We start from the raw sequence: 21,450 nt of genomic DNA on the forward strand, positions 1-21,450 counted from the left end.
TCACGAGGTCAGGAGATCGAGACCATCCTGGCTAACACGGTGAAACCCCGTCTCTACTAAAAAATACAAAAAAAAACTAGCCGGGCGAGGTGGTGGGCACCTGTAGTCCCAGCTACTCGGGAGCCTGAGGCAGGAGAATGACGTGAACCTGGGAGGTGGAGCTTGCAGTGAGCTGAGATCCGGCCACTGCACTCCAGCCTGGCAATAGAGCAAGACTCCGTCTCAAAAAAATAAATAAAAGATTAAAAGTGACATAAGAGACTTAACAACCAAATGTAATGTGTATACCTTGTTTAGATCTTGATTTGAATAAAACTGTGAAATGATATTTTTAAACAATTGGAAAATTTGAATATGGACTAAATAACAGATGATTTTACCAAGGAATTATTTTTAGTTTTGTCAGGTATATTAATGACATTCTTATTGTATAAAAAATGTCCCTTTTAAAGAAACACACACGAAATAAGGAAAGGTGAAATAAAATGTGTCTTATTATTTGACATTTGTTTTAAAATATCTTCAAAGGAAAAGAAAAAGGAAAAAAGATCAGTAAAGAAAATGTAGGCTGGGCGCGGTGGCTCACGCCTATAATCCCAGTACTTTGGGAGGCCAAGGTGGGCGGATCACAAGGTCCAGAGATCGAGACCATCCTGGCTAACACGGTGAAACCCCATCTCTACTAAAAAAAAAATACAAAAAAAAATTAGCCAGGCGTGGTGGCGGGCACCTGCAGTCCCAGCTACTCCGGAGGCTGAGGCAAGAGGATGGCGGGAACCCGGGAGGTGGAGCTTGCGGTGAGCCGAGATCGCGCCACTGAACTACAGCCTGGGAGACAGAGCAAGACTCCGTCTCAAAAAAAAAAAAAAAGAAAGAAAAGAAAATTTAATAAAATCTAGATAATCACTGAATCTGACAAATAGTTTTATGTAAGTCTATTTTATTTTTATTACTTGTGCGCATATTTAAAGTTTTTTATACTAGTTTTTTAATCTAACAAAATCAGTAGTCTTCCCAGTGCTATCCAATAGAATTAAATTACAATTAAATCAAATTAAACTTAAATTATACACATATAATTTTCTAACAATCACATTTTAACAGTAAAATAAACTGGTGAAATTAAATTTTCTTTTCTTTAAGAGACAAGACGGGCGTGGTGACTCATGCCTGTAATCCCAGTACTTTGGAAGGCCGAGGCGGATGGATCACTTGAGGTCGGGAGTTTGAGAGCAGCCTGGCCAACATGATGAAACCCTGTCTCGACTAAAAATACAAAAATTAGTGGGGTATGGTGGCATGCGCCTGTAATCCCAGCTACTTGGGAGTCTGAGGCACGAGAATCACTTGAACAGGGGAGGCAGAGGTTGCAGTGAGCCGAGATCACACCAGCCTGGGTGACCAAGTGAGACTCTGCCTCAATTTAAAAAAAAAAAAAAGAGAGAGACAGGGTCCTTGGCTCATGCCTATAATCTCAGCACTTTGGTTTGGGAGGCCAAGGTGGTTGGATTGCTTGAGCTCAGGGGTTTGAAACCAGCCTGGGCAACATGGTAAAACCCTAACTCTACAAAAAATATAAAAAATAGCTGGGTACAGTGGTGTGTGCCTATAATCCCAGCTACTTGGGAGGCTGAGGCAGGAGAATCAATTGAGCCTGAGAGGTAGAGGTTGCAGTGAGCTGAGATTGTGCCACTGCACTCCAGCCTGGGTGATGGGAATAAAATCCTATCTCAAAAAAAAAGGGGGGGGGGCACAGGGTTTTCCTCTGTTGCCTAGTCTGTGCAGTGGCATGATCATAACTCACTGCAGCCTCAAATTCCTGAGCTCAAGAGATCCTGCCACCTCAGCCTCCCAAGTAGGTGGGACTACAGGTGCAAGCACCTGCACCTGGCTAAAATTAATTTAATATTGCTTTTTATTTAACCCAATATATGAAAACATTTTCATGTCAGCCTGTAATTAATACAAAAATTATGAATATTTCATATTCTTTTTTCAGACTGCCTTCAAAACCTAGCATATCTCAACTCAGACTTCACTAGCATATTTCAGCTGCTAAATAGCCACATGTGGCTAGTGGCTACCACATTGGTCAGTACAAGAATACCATTTGGACTGGCCCCCCCTTTTTTTTTTTTTTGAGACAGAGTCTCGCTCTTGTTGCCCAGGCTGGAGTGCAGTGGCGCAATCTCGGCTCACAGCAACCTCCGCCTCCCAGGTTCAAGTGATTCTCTTGCCTTAGTCGCCCAAGTAGGTGGGATTACAGGCACCCGCCACCACATCCGGCTAATTTTTGTATTTTTAGTAGAGAGGGAGTTTCACCATGTTGGCCAGGCTGGTCTCAAACTCCCGAGCTCATGATCCGCCTGCCTCATGATCCGCCTGCCTCAGCCTCCCAAAGTGCTGGGATTACAGGCGTGAGCCACCGCACGTGGCCAGGCTTGACACTTAAATGGCCCTCTCTGTTCAGCTACTGTTTCAGGAGATTTCCGGTTACTGAGCTCTCTAGAAGATTAAGTGAGTCCTGTGTTTGTTTTGAATAAAAACAAGTGAAAGATACTGATGAACCACTTAAAAAGACAGCTGAGACTTCATTACGCCTACAAAACAGATTGTACATCTGTCTGAGCCTGCTGATGGTAACTATCTTTGTGTGTATGTCAAAATACACACACACACACACACAACAAAAACAAAAAAGATGAATGGGTCAAAAAATACAGAAAGAGATAGAAACAAAGAGAAAAACAAACATGTCACAGAAAAGAAAAAGAAAGAAAACCATGAATCAGAGCAGAAGCAGAGAGGACACCAGCATACACCACCATACATCAGCATAACTAAAAGGAATCCACATAAACCAATAAAACAATCACAGATAATAGAGTGGAGGTCCAGGAGTAGATTTCGTTTCATGGTCTCTCTTTCGGACAATGTTAAAGACAAGCTGTGCTGTGCAAAAAACCAGGCAGTCCTGAGCCATTGCGATGACTGACAAGCAAACCTTTACAGAAAAACAGCTGGGCTTCCCAGATGACTTCCAGCCTGTACCAGGGTAGCCCCGATTGCCCACCCTTGGCTCCCAGACAGTGCATACATACCTGGCCTTGTGTACTCTCAGCTTCTCCCTCTTAAGCTTCTCATACATCACAGGTACCCTCATTACTGTCCGAAGCTGCCGACGGCTTAGGTGGCAAAGAAACCTCCGCCTGGGACGGTTGTTGTCATTTCTAGTTAGTATCCGCCCCATCAGTGTTGTATTAGAAGGAAAGGGCAATGCTGTATGACAGGAAAATTTCTGAGTTAGGCAGCTTCTATTCCCTCATCTTTTCCTACCAGTAATGTGGCCTGAGCCCCAACCCTTGGGGCTGGCAAGTGCCTGACTTCTGCCCCCCACCCCAACACACCCTGTGACTGCAAGGCAAGAGGCTGAAAATATTGGTGCTGCTGCTTCATTTATTGTCAGATATGAGAGGCAAACAGGAGTTGGAAGAAGGGGGAGAATACCTTGGTTTCTGAGTTGAGCCTCAAGGGCATCAATGGAATCATGGGCATTAAGAAATCTGAATGGAAACTGCCGACTGTGGATCACCGACTCCTAGAAAGCAAGGGAGGGAGGGGTCATGAGCAGAGGAGCTGGGAGTATGGGGGGCTTCAGGGGTCCACTCTATTAGTTTTGTGAGAAGGCACAGAAGGACAAAATGAACTTAGACAAGAGATATAGAAAAGGGATAAGAAGAAGAAAGAAAAAAGTCATCATTTTAGGGTGTGAGAAGAGGTAGCAAAAGAAGAGAAAGTAACAGAAAGAGCCCTGTTTCTTTTAAGACTCCCTCTGGGCAGGGTGTGGTGGCTCACGCCTGTAATCCCAGTTCTTTGGGAGCCTGACACCAGTGGACTGTCTGGGCTCACGAGTTCAAGACCAGCCTTGCCAACATGGCAAAACCCCATCTCTATAAATAAAAAATAAAGACTCCTTCTGAAATCAGTTACATCACAGAAGTGTCTCTTCCTGGTAAGTCACTGAGCTCAGAAAATTACAATGAAAGTTCTTATACTCTTTTGTAACTTCTCAAAGGATGTACTGAACCCCCAAACTTATGTCCCTCAACCTATCTGTATTTCCAGACCTACTTACAGCCCACATGGAAACAACTTGGTGGCCATACCTTCCTCTGCCACGTGAAAAAGCCTGGCCTCCAAAGCAGCAGTGGCCTGTCCACATGCACATCTAGTTTCTGGGCCCCATGGCTACCAGCCCCTCACACATACCGCATGCTGGAGTCTCTGCAGAATGAGCTCATGGTGGCGGGCACTGATTCCAACCCGCAGCAGGTTGCACAGGTTCCGAAGCATGGCCATGAAGGGAAGCTTCCCATTTTCTGTGGAATGTGGGGCATAGAGTGAGAAAAACAAATGAGGCCAGGCACAGTGGCATGCACTTATAATCTCAGCTGCCAAGGAGGCTGAGACAGAAGGATCACTTGAGCCCAGGACCCTGGAATTGGAGTCCAGGCTGGGCAACATAGCAAGACTGTCTCAAAACAAAACAAAACAAAACAAAAAAACCAGCAAATGAGGGATGATTAGAGAGAGGTCAGAGACCAGAGCAAGAAGTTCAGAGACCAGGCATGCAGAAAGTCCAAGATAGAGGAAGTGAGGAATTCACATACAATCTACTCTACTCAAAATGTTTTAAACGCTTAAAAAGATTAAAAACAGGGTTGGCCTGAAGTTTGGAACAAAATTTATGCAACACTGTTTATAGGATGGCTGTTTCAATAAACAACTTATGTTACCACTTTATCTGTTGGCCCTAGCCCTAAGATTGGGTTCAACTGGCAAAATGTATTCCCTAGTCTAGAGCAAAGGTTTGTAAACTTTTTAGATGGCCAAAAGAGAAATTTCATAGTGTAAGTTGATTTATGAAGTATATACTAACATAATGTAGTACATTCATTAGTTAATATTTCAAGGCACAATATCCACTTAAAAGAAGGTTCACCATTTATGAAACCCCATCTCTACAAAAATACAAAAATTAGCCAGGCGTGGTGTCAGGTGCCTTTAATCCCAGTCACTTGGAAGGCTGCATCAGGAGAATCGCTTGAAACCAAAAGGCGAAGGTTGCAGTGAACTGAGATCATGCCACTGCACTGCAGCCTGGGTGACAAAGCAAGACTCTGTCTCAAAAAAAAAAAAAAAGTTCACCATTTGTAATGATGAATGTAAATCCGTATTTCAAATAGTCTTCATAATTTTTAAGTTTTTAAACCAATTTCTTCTATTTGATTAGTCATTACTTTTTTTGCTTAAATATAGGTGAAAAAGATTTGCACTGGAGATAGAATTTCACCCCTGATCTCTGTCACTTTCTTATTGTTCACTTGTCCCTGTGTTATTAATATTATCTTCAAGCCATAGTTTCTTTTCTTTTTTTTTTGAGACGGAGTCTCACTCTGTCACCCAGGCTGGAGTGCAGTGGCACGATCTCAGCTCACTGCAACCTCTGCTTCCTGGATTCAAGTAATTCTCCTGCCTCAGCCTCCCAAGTAGCTGGGATTACAGGTGCCCACCACCACGCCCAGCTAATTTTGTATTTTTAGTAGAGACGGGGTTTCACCATGTTGGCCAGGCTGGTCTCGAACTCCTGATCTCCAGTGATCTGCCCACCTCGGCCTCCCAAAGTGCTGGAATTACAGGCGTGAGCCACCATGCCCAGGCCATCGTTTCTTAATAATAATATTTTTAAGGTTTATATCCATTTTAAAGAGTTAGTTCGGTTAATACTGAATAATATAATTCCAAATCCATCTACAAGTGAAAGAAAAATTGCTATAGATCAAATTATGTAGAAACCAAAATTTAAAAAAAAAAAAAGAGTGAAAGGGTGCCATTAATGCCCTCAGATTGTGGATGCTCAGAAAACCTCAACTATTACACATAATATGTAACACTGTATCATATGGACTGAGTGACTATGTGGGTTCAATCTGCATGGTAAATACTGGGAATTTTTTTTTCTTTTAGATAAAAGTAAACATAAATAGGAGGTGTGATTTTCTTTTCCTGGACAGAGGTGCATTCGAACCACTTTAGAGGACAGGTCTGTCAGTCCCACACTGTGCTTGTGCACCCGCCCACACCATCAGCAGCTTCCATCAGGTAAACGGTGTTCCCTTTGTAAAGGGGATGTAAGTCTCATTTGAATTATAGCTGGAAGCTTTTAGCCCTCTGGAAGTCTTGGGATTCTCCAGTCATAATTCTTTTACTTATTGTTGAGATGGAGTCTCACTCTGTCACCCAGTGGCACAATCTTGGCTCACTGCAACCTCCACCTCCCAGGCTCAAGCAATCCTCCTGCCTCAACCTACCAAGCAGCTGGGACCACAGATATCAACCACCATGCCCAGCTAATTTTTGTATTTTTGGTAGAGACGGGGTTTCACCATGTTGCTCAGGCTGGTCTCGAACTCCTGAGCTCAAGCGATTTGCCCGCCCCAGCCTCCCAAAGTGCTGGGATTACAGGCGTGAGCCATGGTGCCTGGCCTCCAGTCATAATTCTGATTCACAAACTGTACAGAACAATCAGGTTGTATATGTACTGTAAATGAACTATTGCATCCATTGTCGACTCAAGTTTTTTCAACTGTTACTATGTATAAAAGGTTTTCTAGATCATTTCTGATGAGAAAGTAAGTCCAATATCATACTGGTGATATTAGAAAATAAACTGGACATTTATCCTTCAGATTGCAAAATTCACTAATTTCATTCCAAAAAATGTTAATGAGTTATTAATGAGATCTGTGGTCTCCAAAAGGGTTCTGTATACCCAATTACATTTTATGTTATATTTTATACTTACATCTTTTTTTTATATTTCCTTTTATTTATTTATATTTATTTTTGGCTGGGCACAGTGGCTTACATCTGTAATCCCAGCAAGTGAAGACCAACCTTGGCAACAAAGTGAGGCCCTGTTTTTAAAAAAAAAAAAAAAAAAAAGGTACATATACATACATTCTGGTGTATCCTAAAAATTGTTTTTGTAGTATATATTAAAAAAAGAGACTCTAGCCACCATAGGATTAGACTATGGGCATCTGCCTCAGCCAGGATAAATGATATTAAAAGAATAAATTTACATTTTCAGGGACAATGGTTCTCAACCAGAGGGAGGAAGTGGAGATGGGTGCACAAAGAATTATCTTCATATGGGCCGGGCGCGGTGGCTCAAGCCTGTAATCCCAGCACTTTGGGAGGCCGAGACGGGCGGATCACGAGGTCAGGAGATCGAGACCATCCTGGCTAACACGGTGAAACCCCGTCTCTACTAAAAAATACAAAAAACTAGCCGGGCGAGGTGGCGGGTGCCTGCAGTCCCAGCTACTCGGGAGGCTGAGGCAGGAGAATGGCGTAAACCTAGGAGGCGGAGCTTGCAGTGAGCTGAGATCCGGCCACTGCACTCCAGCCTGGGCCACAGAGCGAGACTTCGTCTCAAAAAAAAAAAAAAAAAAAAAGAAAAAAAAGAATTATCTTCATATGGCCAGGCGCAGTGGCTTACACCTATAATCCCAGCACTTTGGGAGGCCAAGGCGGGTGGATTACTGGAGGTCAGGAGTTCAAGGCCAGCTGAGCCAACATGGTGAAACCCCGTCTTTACTAAAAATACAAAATTAGCTGGGCGTGTTGGCATGCACCTGGAATCCCAGCTACTTAGGAGGCTGAGGCAGGAGGCGGAGGTTGCAGTGAGCCAAGATTGTGCCGTTGCATTCCGGCCTGGGCAAAAAGAGCAAAACTGCGTCTCAAAAAAGAAAAAAAAAAAGAATTATCTACATATATCAGCTTCTATCCAGGCCCCTTTATTCCACTCCACCCCAAGTGGTTTCAACTATCAAGGAAGAGGCTGTCAATTGGGGGCAGGTGTGTGTGTGTGAGTGTTTGTGTGTGTGTGTGTGTGTGTGAGTGCAGTGGCTCACACCTGTAATTCCAGCACTTTGGGAGGCCAAGGTAGGAGAATTGCTTGAGACCATGAGTTTGAGACCAGCCTGGGCAACATTAGAAAGACCTTGTCTCTAAAATTAAAAAAAAAAAGTAAAAATTGTATAAAGTAAAAAATGAAAGAAACAGCCTGCTATCGTTAAAAGTAGACCAAAAAAAAAAAAAACAGAGAAAGACAACTTGGTCCTCCTCTATTTGAATTTTTTTTTTCTGTATCAGTGTGGGCAAATTACCTAAAACTTCCATGTCCTAAATACAATATGAGTTTCTGTACAGATTCCAATATGCCATGTGCCAGTTCTACCTTTTTTGGAATGAGTTACAGAGATTGATACACGCACAATCAGAGAGAAGGTACTTTTGTCGTATGTTGATAAAAACTTGTGCATCACCTAACTACATCTGGTACAATGATCGATGATGCCAACATTACTCAAAGCAGGTACCACTGTTTACTTTGGTGTAGTCAATAGCAGACCTTATAAATCAAGTCATTTTCAGTAATACAACTACCAGGCAAAACAATAACTTCATCATTCCACAGAAATCTTCTAGTGAAGCTCTAAAATGTGGAGGCATAAATGGGGAAGAGAAGAAGGAAATGTGATGGTCAAGGTCACTCTACCAATGAGTTCCTCCCAGACCGACGCTTTGTTTCCCCGTAGGCTCAGCTCCCGCTCCCAGGTCTCTGGCCTAGACAGCTTCATCCTCTTCCCAGCTCTGCTAGAATCCCAGGGCCCGGGAAGGCGACTTCGAGAAAAGAGCTGTAGGTTGGAGGGGTATCTGAGGACAGGCAAGAAAGAGGTCTATCATTTCAGAGTCGGCAAGAAAAGAACTCAGAAAAGGAAAGGTGAGTCATGTTTACAGGGCATGTCTGCCCAAATATGCCTAAAAATAACTCAGAAAAGGAAAGGTGAGTCATGTTTACAGGTGAGTCAGAAAATGAAAGCCAGCAATTGGAAAGCCAGTCATGTCTACAGGGCATATCTGCCTAAAGTCATGTTGCTGGGTTTGAGAACTACTGGGATGGGGCCATGGATGTTAAAAAGTTAAGGAATTACTTAGACAGAATGCATGCTCAGGGTGGAGCACCTGTAACCCAGCAGGGCTTGAACGTGCTGCGCAGGCTCATGGATGTGCAGTCGCTGAACCAGCTTCTTCAGGGTGAACCTTGGAGGATTCTTTTTCTCTGACACTGTATCACAGGCCTTCTCAAACTGTGGAAATATCCCCAAGTCCCACAGGGGTCCTTTCATCCATGACCATGGGAACTTTCTTCAGTAAAGCAGATTGTAAAACCATCCTATCCCTATGTGGTAATTTCTTTCCTCAAAATAGATTTGGCCAAGGAGTAGGAATAGAGGATACAAATCTCTGGCAACAAGAGTTCCCATGGTGAGCACGGGATGGCAGCTCTTTGGGGTCACCGTTTCATTCACACAGCGGTCAACATGGGATGACTGGCTTGTGAGAAACAAGGTGGGGATAGAATGAACGCAGGACAGCTTTGTTTGTAGAGGAGGGAAAAGGGAAAATCAGCTCTGATTTAAATCACTGAGACTCTAATAGATAAATGAAGAAACAAGCACAATGCAGGTTACGAGGAGTTTAAAAACTAAAAGTAGGCCAGGTGTGGTGGCTCATGCCTGTAACCCTAGCACTTTGGGAGGTCCAGGCAGGTGGATCATTTGAATCTCAGCTACTTGGGAGGGAGGAGTAGGAGGTCAGGAGTTCGAGACCAGTCTGACCAACATGGTGACACCCCCTCTCTACTAAAAATACAAAAAAAATTAGCTGGGCGTGGTGGTGCATGTCTGTACTCCCAACTACTTGGGAGGCTGAGGCAGGAGAATTGCTTGAACCCAGGAGGTGGAGATTGCAGTAAGCCAAGATAGTACCACTGCATTCCAGGCTGGGCTATAGAGCGAGACTCTGTCTCAAAAACAAATAAATAAATAAAAACTAAAAGTAGGTAGCTTTCAGAATCTTCTATGGTAAAAGAACTAAATTTAGGATATGTTAATGGGATGAAAAGACGAGTTGACCAATGGAGAATGTGTTCTTTCTTGTAACGCTAATATATATTTTCCTAATCATCTGTTTTAATAATGATGATGGTAGTGATAGCTAACACTTATCTACTGCCAGGAATTGTTAGATCTACTTTAAATATAGTAACTTATTTAATCTTTATAACAATCCAACAATGTAGGTTCTGCTTTATTCCCATCTAATACATGAGAAAACTGAGGCAAGAGAGGTTAAATCATTTGACCATTGTCTCATAGCCAGTAAGGGGTGGAGGGAAGATGCAAACCCAGGTGACCTGAATCCAGATTCTATGCTCTTAACTGCTAAGTACGATACCTTATTTGTATGAAAGTAAAAAAGATTTTGTTTGGTTTGTTTTTAAAACTTCCTGTGAAAGGTAAATATTTCATAATGTTTTTAACTCACTTATCCAACTTTACTGACATTTCACCTGGCAGTAAAGTACAATATCACCTGGGCGCGGTCGTTCACGTCTGTAATCCCAGCACTTTGGGAGGTCAAGGCGGGTGGATCATGAGGTCAGGAGTTCGAGACCAGCCTGGTCAACATGGTGAAACCCCGTCTCTACTAAAAATACAAAATTAGCTGGGCGTGGTGGCACACGCCTGTAGTCCCAGCTACTCAGGAGGCTGAGGCAGGAGAATCGCTTGAGCCTGGGAGGTGGAGGTTGTAGTGAGCCAAGACCGCGCCACTGCAGCACTTCAGCCTGGGCAACAGTGTGTGACTCTGTTTCAAAAAAAAAAAAGTACAATACCAAGGAGAGTGAAGTGAAAAAAAATAAAACCACATGCCTTTCCCAGTGCTCTCAGAACCTTACCCACAATCACAGCCAAGAATCCCGAGGCAGAAAGTATTTTTAATCCTAATGGAATTTTGTTCCTAAATATTATTCCAGAAAAGATTGTACATGCACATATACAACCCCAGAAGAAGGAACTCACCTTTGTCTGCTCATCTCTGAGAAACACTATGTACCTTGGAAAAGGTCTGCTAGAAAATGGAGGCTCCATCCTCTGTAGGGACAGGAGAAGCAGTTTCAAAAAGGGAAATGGAGGCTGTCCCTGAAGAGACCCAGTCAGTAGCCCTGAAGGTGCATCTCTACCAAAAAGGAAGCCAGCTAGAAAAGAAGCCTGCCCTGCACCATGTGTACCCGAGCTCTACCCCGCTCCCCTGAATTTCTCTGACTCTCTTTGCTCCTGGTGTAGCATCAGCCATGCATCCCCAGCATCAGCATGCTCCCTTGTCCTGCCCTTCCCGGAGAAAAGGGGTGTGGGTCAAGGGCTGGGGCAGTGACTGACTGGAGAGCGGGGTGGCCTGCGGGGGTGTCTCTTGGCCCGGTGCTTCCGAGGGTTATACTTAGCCAGCTGGTACTCGTCAAACTGGGCAAATTTGTCCGTCATAGCAGCACGGAGACAGGCGGGCAGTGGCACCAGCTTATTCTCATCTCCCTCAGCCAGGCTCTGTCAAAGAGAGAGGAGACCATTAGAAGCAAGACCCAAACCAACCCTCCAAAACAAAACGAAGCCACTTCACGGAGATACATGAGAACACAGAAAAGCGAGCAACTTCCCAGCCCTAGCTCCAAAATCACAACTTCTGTGGTACTGATTTTCATTTCTTCATTAGAAACATGAGGTCCAGGCTGGGCAGGGTGGCTCGCCTTTACGTCTGTAATCCCAGCACTTAGGGAGGCCAAGGCCAGTTGATCACCTGAGGTCAGGAGTTCAAGACCAGCCTGGCCATCACGGTGAAACCCCATCTCTACTAACAATACAAAAACTAGCCAGGCGTGGTGGTGCACACCCGTAATCCCAGCTACTTGGGAGACTGAGGCAGGAGAATCGCTTGAACCCGGGAGACGGAGGTTGCAGTGAGCCAAGATCACACCATTGTACTCCAGCCTGGGCAACAAGAGTGAAACTCCAAAAAAAAAAAAAGAAGAAGCATGAGGTCCAAAATAAGACCATTTTTTTCCTCAAACTTTGATCCAGCCCTTCTCAATCATCTTCTCCATGTTGGGCAACCTAGCCTAGTAGAGGGAGAAGCTGTCCTGTCTGGGCACCAATGCTGAGGAAAGCTGAGGGGAAGCCAAACTGCCTGAGAATTTTCTCCAAGGATGCAGTGAGCATAAGAGAAGGAACCAAGGGAAGGCCCAAGCTCAGGGAAATGAGCACCATACCTGGTAAAGCTCAGCCACCTGGATCCAGTCAGAAGGCAGCTGGACAATGGCACAGAAATATCGTCGCAGGTGGGGGCGGCACGTCGGCAAGAAGGCAGCAATGGCCAAGATTTTATTGGCCACATTCCGGACATTCAGCTGCTGCCTGGCATACAAAGATGCCTAGGACACAATGTAAGAGGACTAGAATCTCAGCCACTCCTCCCATAGCTTTCTGCCCTGAACTTACTTGCTGATTGAGTGTGCCTGTATAAAACCCTTCCTGAGCCCTCCACATTGTCCGCAAAATACGAAGCCCAGGCTGCCTGACTTGGCATTCTAAGTCCTCCATATTCTATCCCTTACCCACCTTTCCAGCATGTCTTCTTCTGAGTCTACTGACTGCCTTGCAAGTCAACCAGGCCTTTTCCTTCTTTGGAAGACCTCTTGCATCAATATCTACCAAAAAGTTATCCAGGGTTTAAATCATTGATTAAACCTGCCATTTTCCAAAGCATCATAGAAGATATTTCCCACCCCGCTCTTCTCTGGTTCAGAAATGTTCACTATGTAATATTCCAGCTGTATTTGTATGATATTTGGAAAAGTATTTTGCTTCCCTAACAATACTATAAGCTCCTTGAGAGAATGGGCACTTACTAACAAACCAAGCCTAGTATACTCTTTCCCTACTCTTCACTGAACCACAGGGACTAGGCCTCAGACTCACCCAGAAATTCCTCAGAGAAGCTCCTCCTATCCTCAACTTGAGGCTAGTCACCATCCCTCCACACACAGTAACCACACTCCCTGTCTACCAGCTTTACACCCCCATCCCCTCCTTCACACCACAATACCTTGAGGATAAACTCAGGCTCCAGGGGCGCAAGTTCACGACAGTTTTCAAAAATGGCAGCCAGGGTGGGGTCAGATGCATCTTTCATGTTTACTTCTGAGACCAGAGTAGAGCACAGCAAGCTCAATAGAGCCATCTGGGAATTGAGAAAGAGAGGGAAGAAATGAGAAGAGAGGTAATAAGGACCAACTTAAGCATCCATGCAGACTAACTTACAAAACCAAGGACAGAGAGAATGGACCCGAGATGTGGAGTCCAATTGAGAACTTAGAAAAGGGGACTAGGACCAGGCATGGTGGCTCATGTCTGTAATCCCAGCACTCTGGGAGACTGAGGCGGGCAGACCACCTGAGGTCAGGAGCTCGAGAGCTACCTGGCCAACATGGCGAAACCCCATCTCTACTGAAGACCCAAAAATTAGCCAGGCATGGCGGCGCATGCCTGTAATTCCAGCTACCCTGGAGGCTGAGGCAGGAGAATAACTTGAACCCAGGAGGCACAGGTTGCAATCAGCTGAGATCGTGCCATTGCACTCCAGCCTAGGTGACACAGCGAGACTCCATCTCAAAAAGGAAAGGAGGAGAGAGAGAGAGAGAGAGAGAGAGAGGGACAGGGAGGGAGGGAGGGAGAGAGGGAGAGGGAGAGGGAGAGGGAGAGGGAGAGGGAGAGGGAGAGAGAGAGAAAGGGAAAGGAAAGGAAAGGAAAGGAAAAGAAAAGAAGAGAAAAAAGAAAAGAAAGCAAAGGGCATTAGGAAGTGAGAAATAAGAGCTGGGTTGTAACCCTACCTTCCCCTTCCAACTGGGGAGGGGACCTGGTTCAAGTACTCCACCCCCAACCTCCCCTCCACACCATTAACCTTTCCCCAACTCTTGGAACATTTACCTTCTTTTCCTGAAGGACCTGGTCAGTAGGCTCTGGATGAGATTCAGAGTCTCCAGAGGTGAGCTTCATGGCCAGATCCTCCACCTCCTCCTCCTCCTCTCCCAAGCTCAGACTATAAGAAGGCATTTGGGTCTCTGCCCCTTTCTTCTCTTCTGAATCAAACCAACGACCCTGGGGATAGTAGTGGCAGTTATGAATCACAGCATGTATCCACAGACCCTCAAACCCAGATGGATCTGCAGGCAGCACCAGGACATGGGAAAAGTCTAAATCTCCATTAATAGCACCTCTAATCTCCTCTCCCTCTCCCTTCACACGCCAGCACTGATGTGTCCTGACTTACTGCTCTCACACACCACCTTGCTGTACTCAACCTTCGGAGCCTTCGCCCACATGCTTCATAATCTGCCCCTGCTTTCATCTCTTCATTGATGTCACAACCAGGGAGCATGGGGCTCTTCACACACCTTTTAGGATATTAGTAAGATGTCTTGGGGGTCAGAAGAATAAGGGCAAAGTCCCATATTAATCCCCCAGCAGCCTTGGGCTGCTTAACCTCTCTGAACCTCAGCTTTCTCTCATTCACTACCACCTATCTGATAGGGCCTCTGGGAAATTAAATGGAGTGATATATGTATGTGTGACTCTGCAAAATGCAAAGCCCTAAATGAATGTTAAGATGGCAGTAGTCGTAATCCTGATAACAACCCTGTGAAGTAGATTTTCATTAAATTCATTTTAAAGGTGAGGAAATTAAAGCTCTAAAGGGTTAAGAGGTTGCCCAAGATTACATAGTTTGTAATTGGCAGAGACAGAAGAAGGTTCAGATTAGCCTGTCCCTCAACCCGAAACACAAGTATATACAGAAGCAATGTGTGTCTATCTAGTGATTCTGAATTGTATACTAAATGTAGGCATGTAGATGTGTAAAAGTGGATATGTGTTTGCATATGCACACACAATTAAGTGGTCTCTGGTCTAGGCCCTGATAGGGCTGTTGGAAAATTCATTAGTAGATGTATCTCATGCCTGATCTCAAAAGCACCTAATTGACTCTGCTATAGTGACATTATGCTGGCTCTCCTGAGCAGAGGCTTCCTAAGGACAGGGACTGTCTTTTGTTATGGTCTTTTGGGCTTTCATCTTTTTGAGACAGTCTCGCTCTGTTGCCCAGGCTGGAGTGCAGTGATGCGATCTCGCCTCCCGGGTTTATGCAATTTTCATGCCTCAGTCTCCAAAGTAGCTGGGATTACAGGTGCACACCACCACACCCAGCTAATTTTTGTATTTTTGGTAGAGATGGGGTTTCACCATGTCGCCCAGGCTGGTCTCGAACTCCTGGACTCCACCTGCCTTGGCCTCCCAAAGTGCTGGGATTACAGGCATGAGCCACTGCGCCCAGCCAGGAAAGGAATTGTTTTTGATCTATTGCACAAAATCTCCAAAGCAGATATGCAATAAAAGTAACAATGCCAGTGAAGATGGTCCTGCAGCAAAGGGTGTCTTAGGAGAGGCTCTGAGGAGAGAAGATAGCCAGACACAGAGCAGCACAGAGGGAAACTGAGACACTGAAAGCTAGAGACAAGAGAGTACAACGGACATGGCTGGAGTCAAGATGAGTGCCTGGAGCTATTACCAAAGTTGCTTCCTGAACTGTCTCTGTGGCAGAGACAGATTTCAGGGCTGTAGGGCAGGATGAAAGGTCTAGTCCCTTAGAGAAATGCTGAGCCCTCCAACTTGGAGGCTCAGAGAGCAGGCAATTGCTGTTGTTCACACAGTACAAATCAGCTTGCGTCATGTGAGATATCTGTAGACTCTGGAACAAGGGGCTGGCAGACACAGTGCTCTTTAGACTAGGGAGGGTGGCCAGGCACCGGTCTCTCGCAAGGAGAGCGATCTCCTGGGTGGGGCAGAACACTGCTCCCATGCCTCGTTTCTCCAAATGGCTTCAGGTCAGAACAGTCGTGGCGCCAGGCACCGGTTCTCCAAGGAGAGGATGTCTGGGTGGGCAGACACATATCCATGTGGTTTCTCCATGGTCTTCAGGTCAGGAAGCGTGGCTAGGCACTGGTTCTTCAAGGAGAGGATATCTGAGTGGGCAGATATATGCTGATGTAGTTTCTCCATGGGCTGTAAGTCAGGGAGCATAGCCAGGCACCGGTTCTCCAAGGAGAGGATGTCTGGATGGGCAGACACATACCCATGGGGTTTTTCCATGGCTGAAACTCAGTTTGTATATGCCTAGAAGGAGAGAAAGACAGGAGATGAGCACCTGGCTGCACTGAGCGTGTATTTGTAGGAGAGCATATCTTCCCCACAGCCCTCCTGATAATACCAGTGATTAGCAAGTGGAAAACAATAAATGTTGTTTTTCCCAGGACTGGGTTCATCCAGAGAATATTCTAAGAGAGAGGGATAGGGAAAAGGTAAGGCAGAGGCTTAAGAGCAGAGAAATTAAGAAAAGGCCGGAGCAGTGGCTCATGCCTATAATCCCAACACTTTGGGAGCTAAGGCAAGAGGATTGCTTGAGTCCAGGAGTTCGAGGCAAGCCTGGGCAACACGGTGAAACCCCATCTCTACAAAGTTTTAAAAAATAAAATATATTTCTTAAAAAAGAAACAAAAAGGAATGACTGGAGAAGAAGGGACATGCCTTCTCATAAGAAGGTAAAGGAGACTCCACCCCCTCCCCGCGACCCCTCTACAGGACTATCAGTTTAATCCCTACTTAGTAGAGGGGCCTCGCAATATAATCTGGACTGTGGGTTCTTAGCTCCAGAGAAACAGGTACTTTAATCAAGTTGTCAATACTTACCACCTCAGCTTCCTTGCCTCCTATTCACTCTTCAGCCAACTAAATGGGATTCTGTCCCCACCAGTCCACAAGTCCTCTTAGGTAACCAAGGAACTTTTTGTTATTCCCATAAATAAATATATCTTGGCCCTTATCTCATTTCACCCCTCAAGTAGAATATGACATTGTTGATTACTCTCTCGTTAAAACTCTGTCTTCCTTTGCTTTCCATGATGCTACTGTCCTGATTTTCTTCTTAAAACTATTCTGGCTAGATCTTCTTAGGGATTCTTTCTCTGCCATGTCTTAACATCAATGCTCCAAAGAGTTCTATTCTAATCCTTTTACATACTTTCCTGGGGTAGTCTCACCCACTATGTGGCTCCAAATAACATTTCTATGCTGGCGACTCACAGATCTATTCCTGGACCTAGGTCTCCCTCCTGAGCTTCATATTCACTTATCCATTTGCCTCTTGGGCCTCCCCTCTGGATGATTCAAAGGTGCTCCATATTCCACAGATCTTAAATGCATCATCTTTCTCCTTCTCTTATCTCTGCCCCAAATCCATTCCCCTTCCTTTGCCCCCTCTGCCTACTGGAGTTTGAAGTGAGACAGACTTTAGTTTGAATTCTCCTTTACCTTGGGATCTTGGTTGGGTAAGACACTTAAATTCTCTGTATCTCTAGGGTTTTCACATTTATAAAATTAAGAAAAATGCTTACCTCACAGAGTTATAGAAATAAATGAGAAAAAAATTAGGCAGTTTGAGCATTGCCTGGCACTAAGTGTTCAATATAGAAGTTATTATTATTTGTTATTATTATCCAGTAAACTACCAAATCCTATTGATTCTACTCCCTCAGTGTCTCTCAAATCTATCCAATTCTCTCCATTCCTCCTATCACCACCTTTGTTGAAACCTTTTAATCCATGTGGTGACACGCTGTATATAGACATGTCTAAAGGACCTCCCTGCTAGAGCCAGATGTGGTAGCCTGTAATCCCAGCAAATCTCGAAGTCTGAGACAGGAGGATCACTTGAGCCCAGGAGTTTAAAACCAGGCTGAGCTACGTAGCGAGACTCCTTTTTTTTTTTTTTTTTTGAGACAGAGTCTTGCTCTGTCACCTAGGCTGGAGTGCAACGGCACGATCTTGGCTCACTGCAACCTCCGCCTCCCGGGTTCAAGCCATTCTACCTGAGACTCCCAAGTAGCTGGGATTACAGGTGCCCGCCACCATGCCCAGCAAATTTTTTTTTTTGTATTTTTAGTAGAGACAGGGTTTCACTATGTTGGCCAGGCTGGTCTCGAACTCCTGACCTTGTGACCTGCCCACCTCGGCATCCCAAAGTGCTGGGATTACAGGCACGAGCCACTGCGCCTGGCCGACTCCTTTTTTTTTTTTTTTTTTTTTTTAAAGCATGTTTGCTTCTTAGCCCACTTGCTAATTGTTTCTCCTTTGTTTTTGTTTTTTTGTTTTTTTGTTTTTTGAGACAGATTCTCCCTCTGTTGCCAGGCTGGAGTGCAGTGGCGCAGTCTCGGCTCACTGCAACCTCAACTTCCCGGGTTCAAGTGATTCTCCTGCCTCAGCCTCCCAAGTAGCTGGGATTACAGGTACAGGCCACCATGCCCAGCTAATTTTTGTATTTGTGGTAGAGACGGGGGTTGCACTATGTTGGTCAGGATGGTCTCGATCTCCTGACCTCATGATCTATCCACCTCGGCCTCCCAAAGTGCTGGGATTACAGGCGTGAGCCACCGCACCCAGCCTAATTGTTTCTCCTTACTGAAATAAAACTCCTTAAGGTAAGGGCTCCTTTGTCTCGCTCCCCTCTGCATCCTCAGCATCACACACAAAACCCGACTTCTGGTCACCTCCCAGCATCATCTCTCACTAACACCCCAATTTAACTCTCAGCACTCTAAGCTTCAATCATACAAATTTTATTTAGCTTATTAATTGCCAAGGTATCTCTTGACTCTGGGCCTTTGCACAGGCAGATCCCTGCAACACTCTTTCTTCTACCAACACCACCCCTCCTTTACAAGGCCAAATGCTACTTTCCTCTCACTCTACAGGCTTCAGTTTCCTCCAAATTCCTCCAAAAAGCCTGTGCTGACACCAAGCCCCAGTCTGGTTTAGGTGGCCTTCTCCTTGTTTTCACAACACCCATACTTCCCCTATCATACAGCACATCACCTGTTTGTCTTTCTTCCCAATAGGCCATTAAGTTCCTAAGGAGAGAAAACCTTTTAGCCTTGTTAACCATTGTTCCCACAATTGCTGGTCAGTGGGATTCAGAGGCTTTTGAGAATCTGGTCAAAGCTATGGAGATTTTTCACAGAAAAAATAGAGTATATACTGTTTTGTGCTCAATTTTCAGAGTGTCTATGAAGCCCATTTATGGACCGCCCAGGATCTCCATAAACTGCAAATTAGAAACCTCTGCCTAACAGAATGCTTGAATTATACCATCAGGAACTTATTTTCTGGCCAGGTGTGGTGGCTCACACCTATAATCCTAGCACTTTGGAAGGCTGAGGTGGGAGGATCACTTGAGGTCAGGAGTTCAGGACCAGCCTGGGCAACATAGTGAGCTCTCTATCAAAAAAAAAAAAAAAAAAAAAGGAATGTATTTTCTTATTTATTTGGACAAAGGCTAATCTCTCATTCATATGTAAATATTTTGGGAATAATATTGTTAAGTCAACCACTTAAACTTAGTGTGAAAAAGCTTAGGGACAGGAGTATAGAATACTTCCAAGAAGACCTGAATGACTAACAATCCAGGGCCAAAAAGGACAACAATATCTCACTGGACGTCAATGTGACAAACACATAAAAAATGATGGCGTCTGTGTCCTGTACATTTTGCTCATGTCGTTGCCCTACATGAGCCCCCAAGGAAAGGAATGGGGAATCTCAGAATTGACTCAGATTTTTTTTTAAAGAGATCTCAAACCAAAATAACAGAAAATAAGGACAGTTTATTTGAGCAACATAGTGAGACTGTCCTATCCTAAAAAGGACAGTCTCACTATGTTGCTCATTTTATTTTTTTGCCACCCTGGAGTTTTTGAAAGGAGATTCAGCTGAACCACAAATGAAAAGTTAAAGTTCCATCCCCACTTCCATCTCTAGTTCCCTTCTCTGGAAGTAAACATTGCTAACAGTTTTATACTAACAGTTTCACAGTTTCTATGCATATACAAATATATGCCTTCACCATCACCGCTGCTTTTGCTTTTGCTTTAAACAGGATCATAAGTTAGACACTATTCTGCGCTTAGTATATCTCAGAGACCTTGCCGTGTTAACACATTAATACCCACCTCACTCCTTTTTTTTTTTTTTTTTTTTTTGAGGTGGAGTCTGGCTCTCTTGTTCAGCTTACTGCAATCTCTGCCTACGGAGTTCAAGCGATTCTCCTGCCTTAGCCCTCCCGAGTAACTGGGATTACAGGCGCCCACCACCACGCCCGGCTAATATTTTGTATTTTTAGTAGAGAGGGGTTTCACCATGTTGGCCAGGCTAGTCTCAAACTCCTGACCTCAGGTGATCCCCCACCTCCGCACCCCCAAAGTGCTGGGATTACAGGCGTGAACCACCGCGCCTGGCCTCCACCTCACTCTTCAAGTGGCTGTATGGTAGTCTAGCACATTTAAGCAGTCTGGGTTTCTATTATTACAAACGGTTATCATACTACCATTTGTTGGTGACAGCCACTATCCCCTTTCAGTGGGCACACAGAGCAAGGAAGTAAGATGGGATGATTCTCACATGGTCTCTCTTCCTGTCCCTCCCTCTCCTTCAGCCTTGTCCTCCTTTCTCACCTCCCCTTTCACGGAGTGTACACTCCCTCCCCTTCCCGGAGCCGCCGGGGCCGGGAGGAGCAGGGTGGATGCACCCCTAGCTTAGTCTCCGGTGGTTCCTAACCGGCCCCGCCAGGCCCTTCCCACCCAGCTCTCAGCCTCAGAGCCCAGAGCCCAGAGCCCTAGACCCAGGGCCAGGGCAAGTTCTGCCTGCGCTCGGGCCCCACCTTGGACTGGGGCTGGAGACCCTGGGCGCCTGACCTGGGGCGTCCGATTCCCGCAGCAGGAAGCAGAAACTTCGCTCCGGGTTCTGCCAGTAGGAAGGGTGGCAGCCGGGGGAGGAGCCGGATGCGGATCTGGGAAGAGACAGTGCGGGCGGAGACTCTCGGGCCTGGGCGGGGCGCGGGCAGCTGCTGGAGGGGCAGCGAGCCGAGGGCCGGGCACGACGACATGCCAGGACGGCGACGCGAATGCCCAGGACCCCTGCAGCCTTTTCTGGGACCCGAGTTTAGTTTGTTGTTGTTTCTCTTCTTTTCCCTTTCTGGTGCTGTTTTCTCCTGTCCCTAGGGCTTCCCCCCTACCAAATTCGTCTCCTCTGGCTAATTTTCGTCTTTTTTCTCCTATTATCTCTTCAACCACCGTTTCTTGGAAAAGATTTTAGCATGTTCGCTGCCTATCTGTACACCTCTCCTTCCTAGCATCAAAGATGGTCAGACTCAATTCATCCTAAAGTTCCTTTGAGGAACTCCTTGAAAGGAGACGGAAAGTCTAAAGCAACTGCCTGTAACCAAGTGTAGACATCAGTCAATCCAAGTTCGCTGAACTGAGAGCAAGTCCCTCCCCTCCTGTTGATCAGAAGAGAGATACGTGGATCACAGAATCTATCTGGAGCC

At 45.3% G+C, this 21,450-nt stretch overlaps 1 protein-coding gene across 1 annotated transcript in view; it reads right to left on the reverse strand.

Moving 5' to 3' along the window:
• Window positions 1-20,924, reverse strand: part of TEP1 (telomerase associated protein 1) — a 48,597-nt gene extending 27,673 nt beyond the window's left edge. Inside the window, 14 exon segments of the mRNA XM_017868506.1 lie at window positions 3,102-3,279; window positions 3,508-3,598; window positions 4,270-4,379; window positions 8,627-8,784; window positions 9,094-9,218; window positions 10,995-11,066; window positions 11,352-11,513; window positions 12,233-12,394; window positions 13,069-13,203; window positions 13,950-14,120; window positions 15,586-15,843; window positions 15,845-15,913; window positions 15,915-16,190; window positions 20,819-20,924. Coding sequence (XP_017723995.1) covers window positions 3,102-3,279; window positions 3,508-3,598; window positions 4,270-4,379; window positions 8,627-8,784; window positions 9,094-9,218; window positions 10,995-11,066; window positions 11,352-11,513; window positions 12,233-12,394; window positions 13,069-13,203; window positions 13,950-14,120; window positions 15,586-15,843; window positions 15,845-15,913; window positions 15,915-16,166 — 1,943 coding nt within the window. The 5' untranslated portion in view covers window positions 16,167-16,190; window positions 20,819-20,924.
• Between the last annotated feature and the right edge of the window lie 526 nt (window positions 20,925-21,450).

Source organism: Rhinopithecus bieti, unplaced genomic scaffold, assembly GCF_001698545.2.
Source record: "Rhinopithecus bieti isolate Rb0 unplaced genomic scaffold, ASM169854v2 scaffold_3902, whole genome shotgun sequence".
Taxonomy (NCBI): domain Eukaryota; kingdom Metazoa; phylum Chordata; class Mammalia; order Primates; family Cercopithecidae; genus Rhinopithecus; species Rhinopithecus bieti.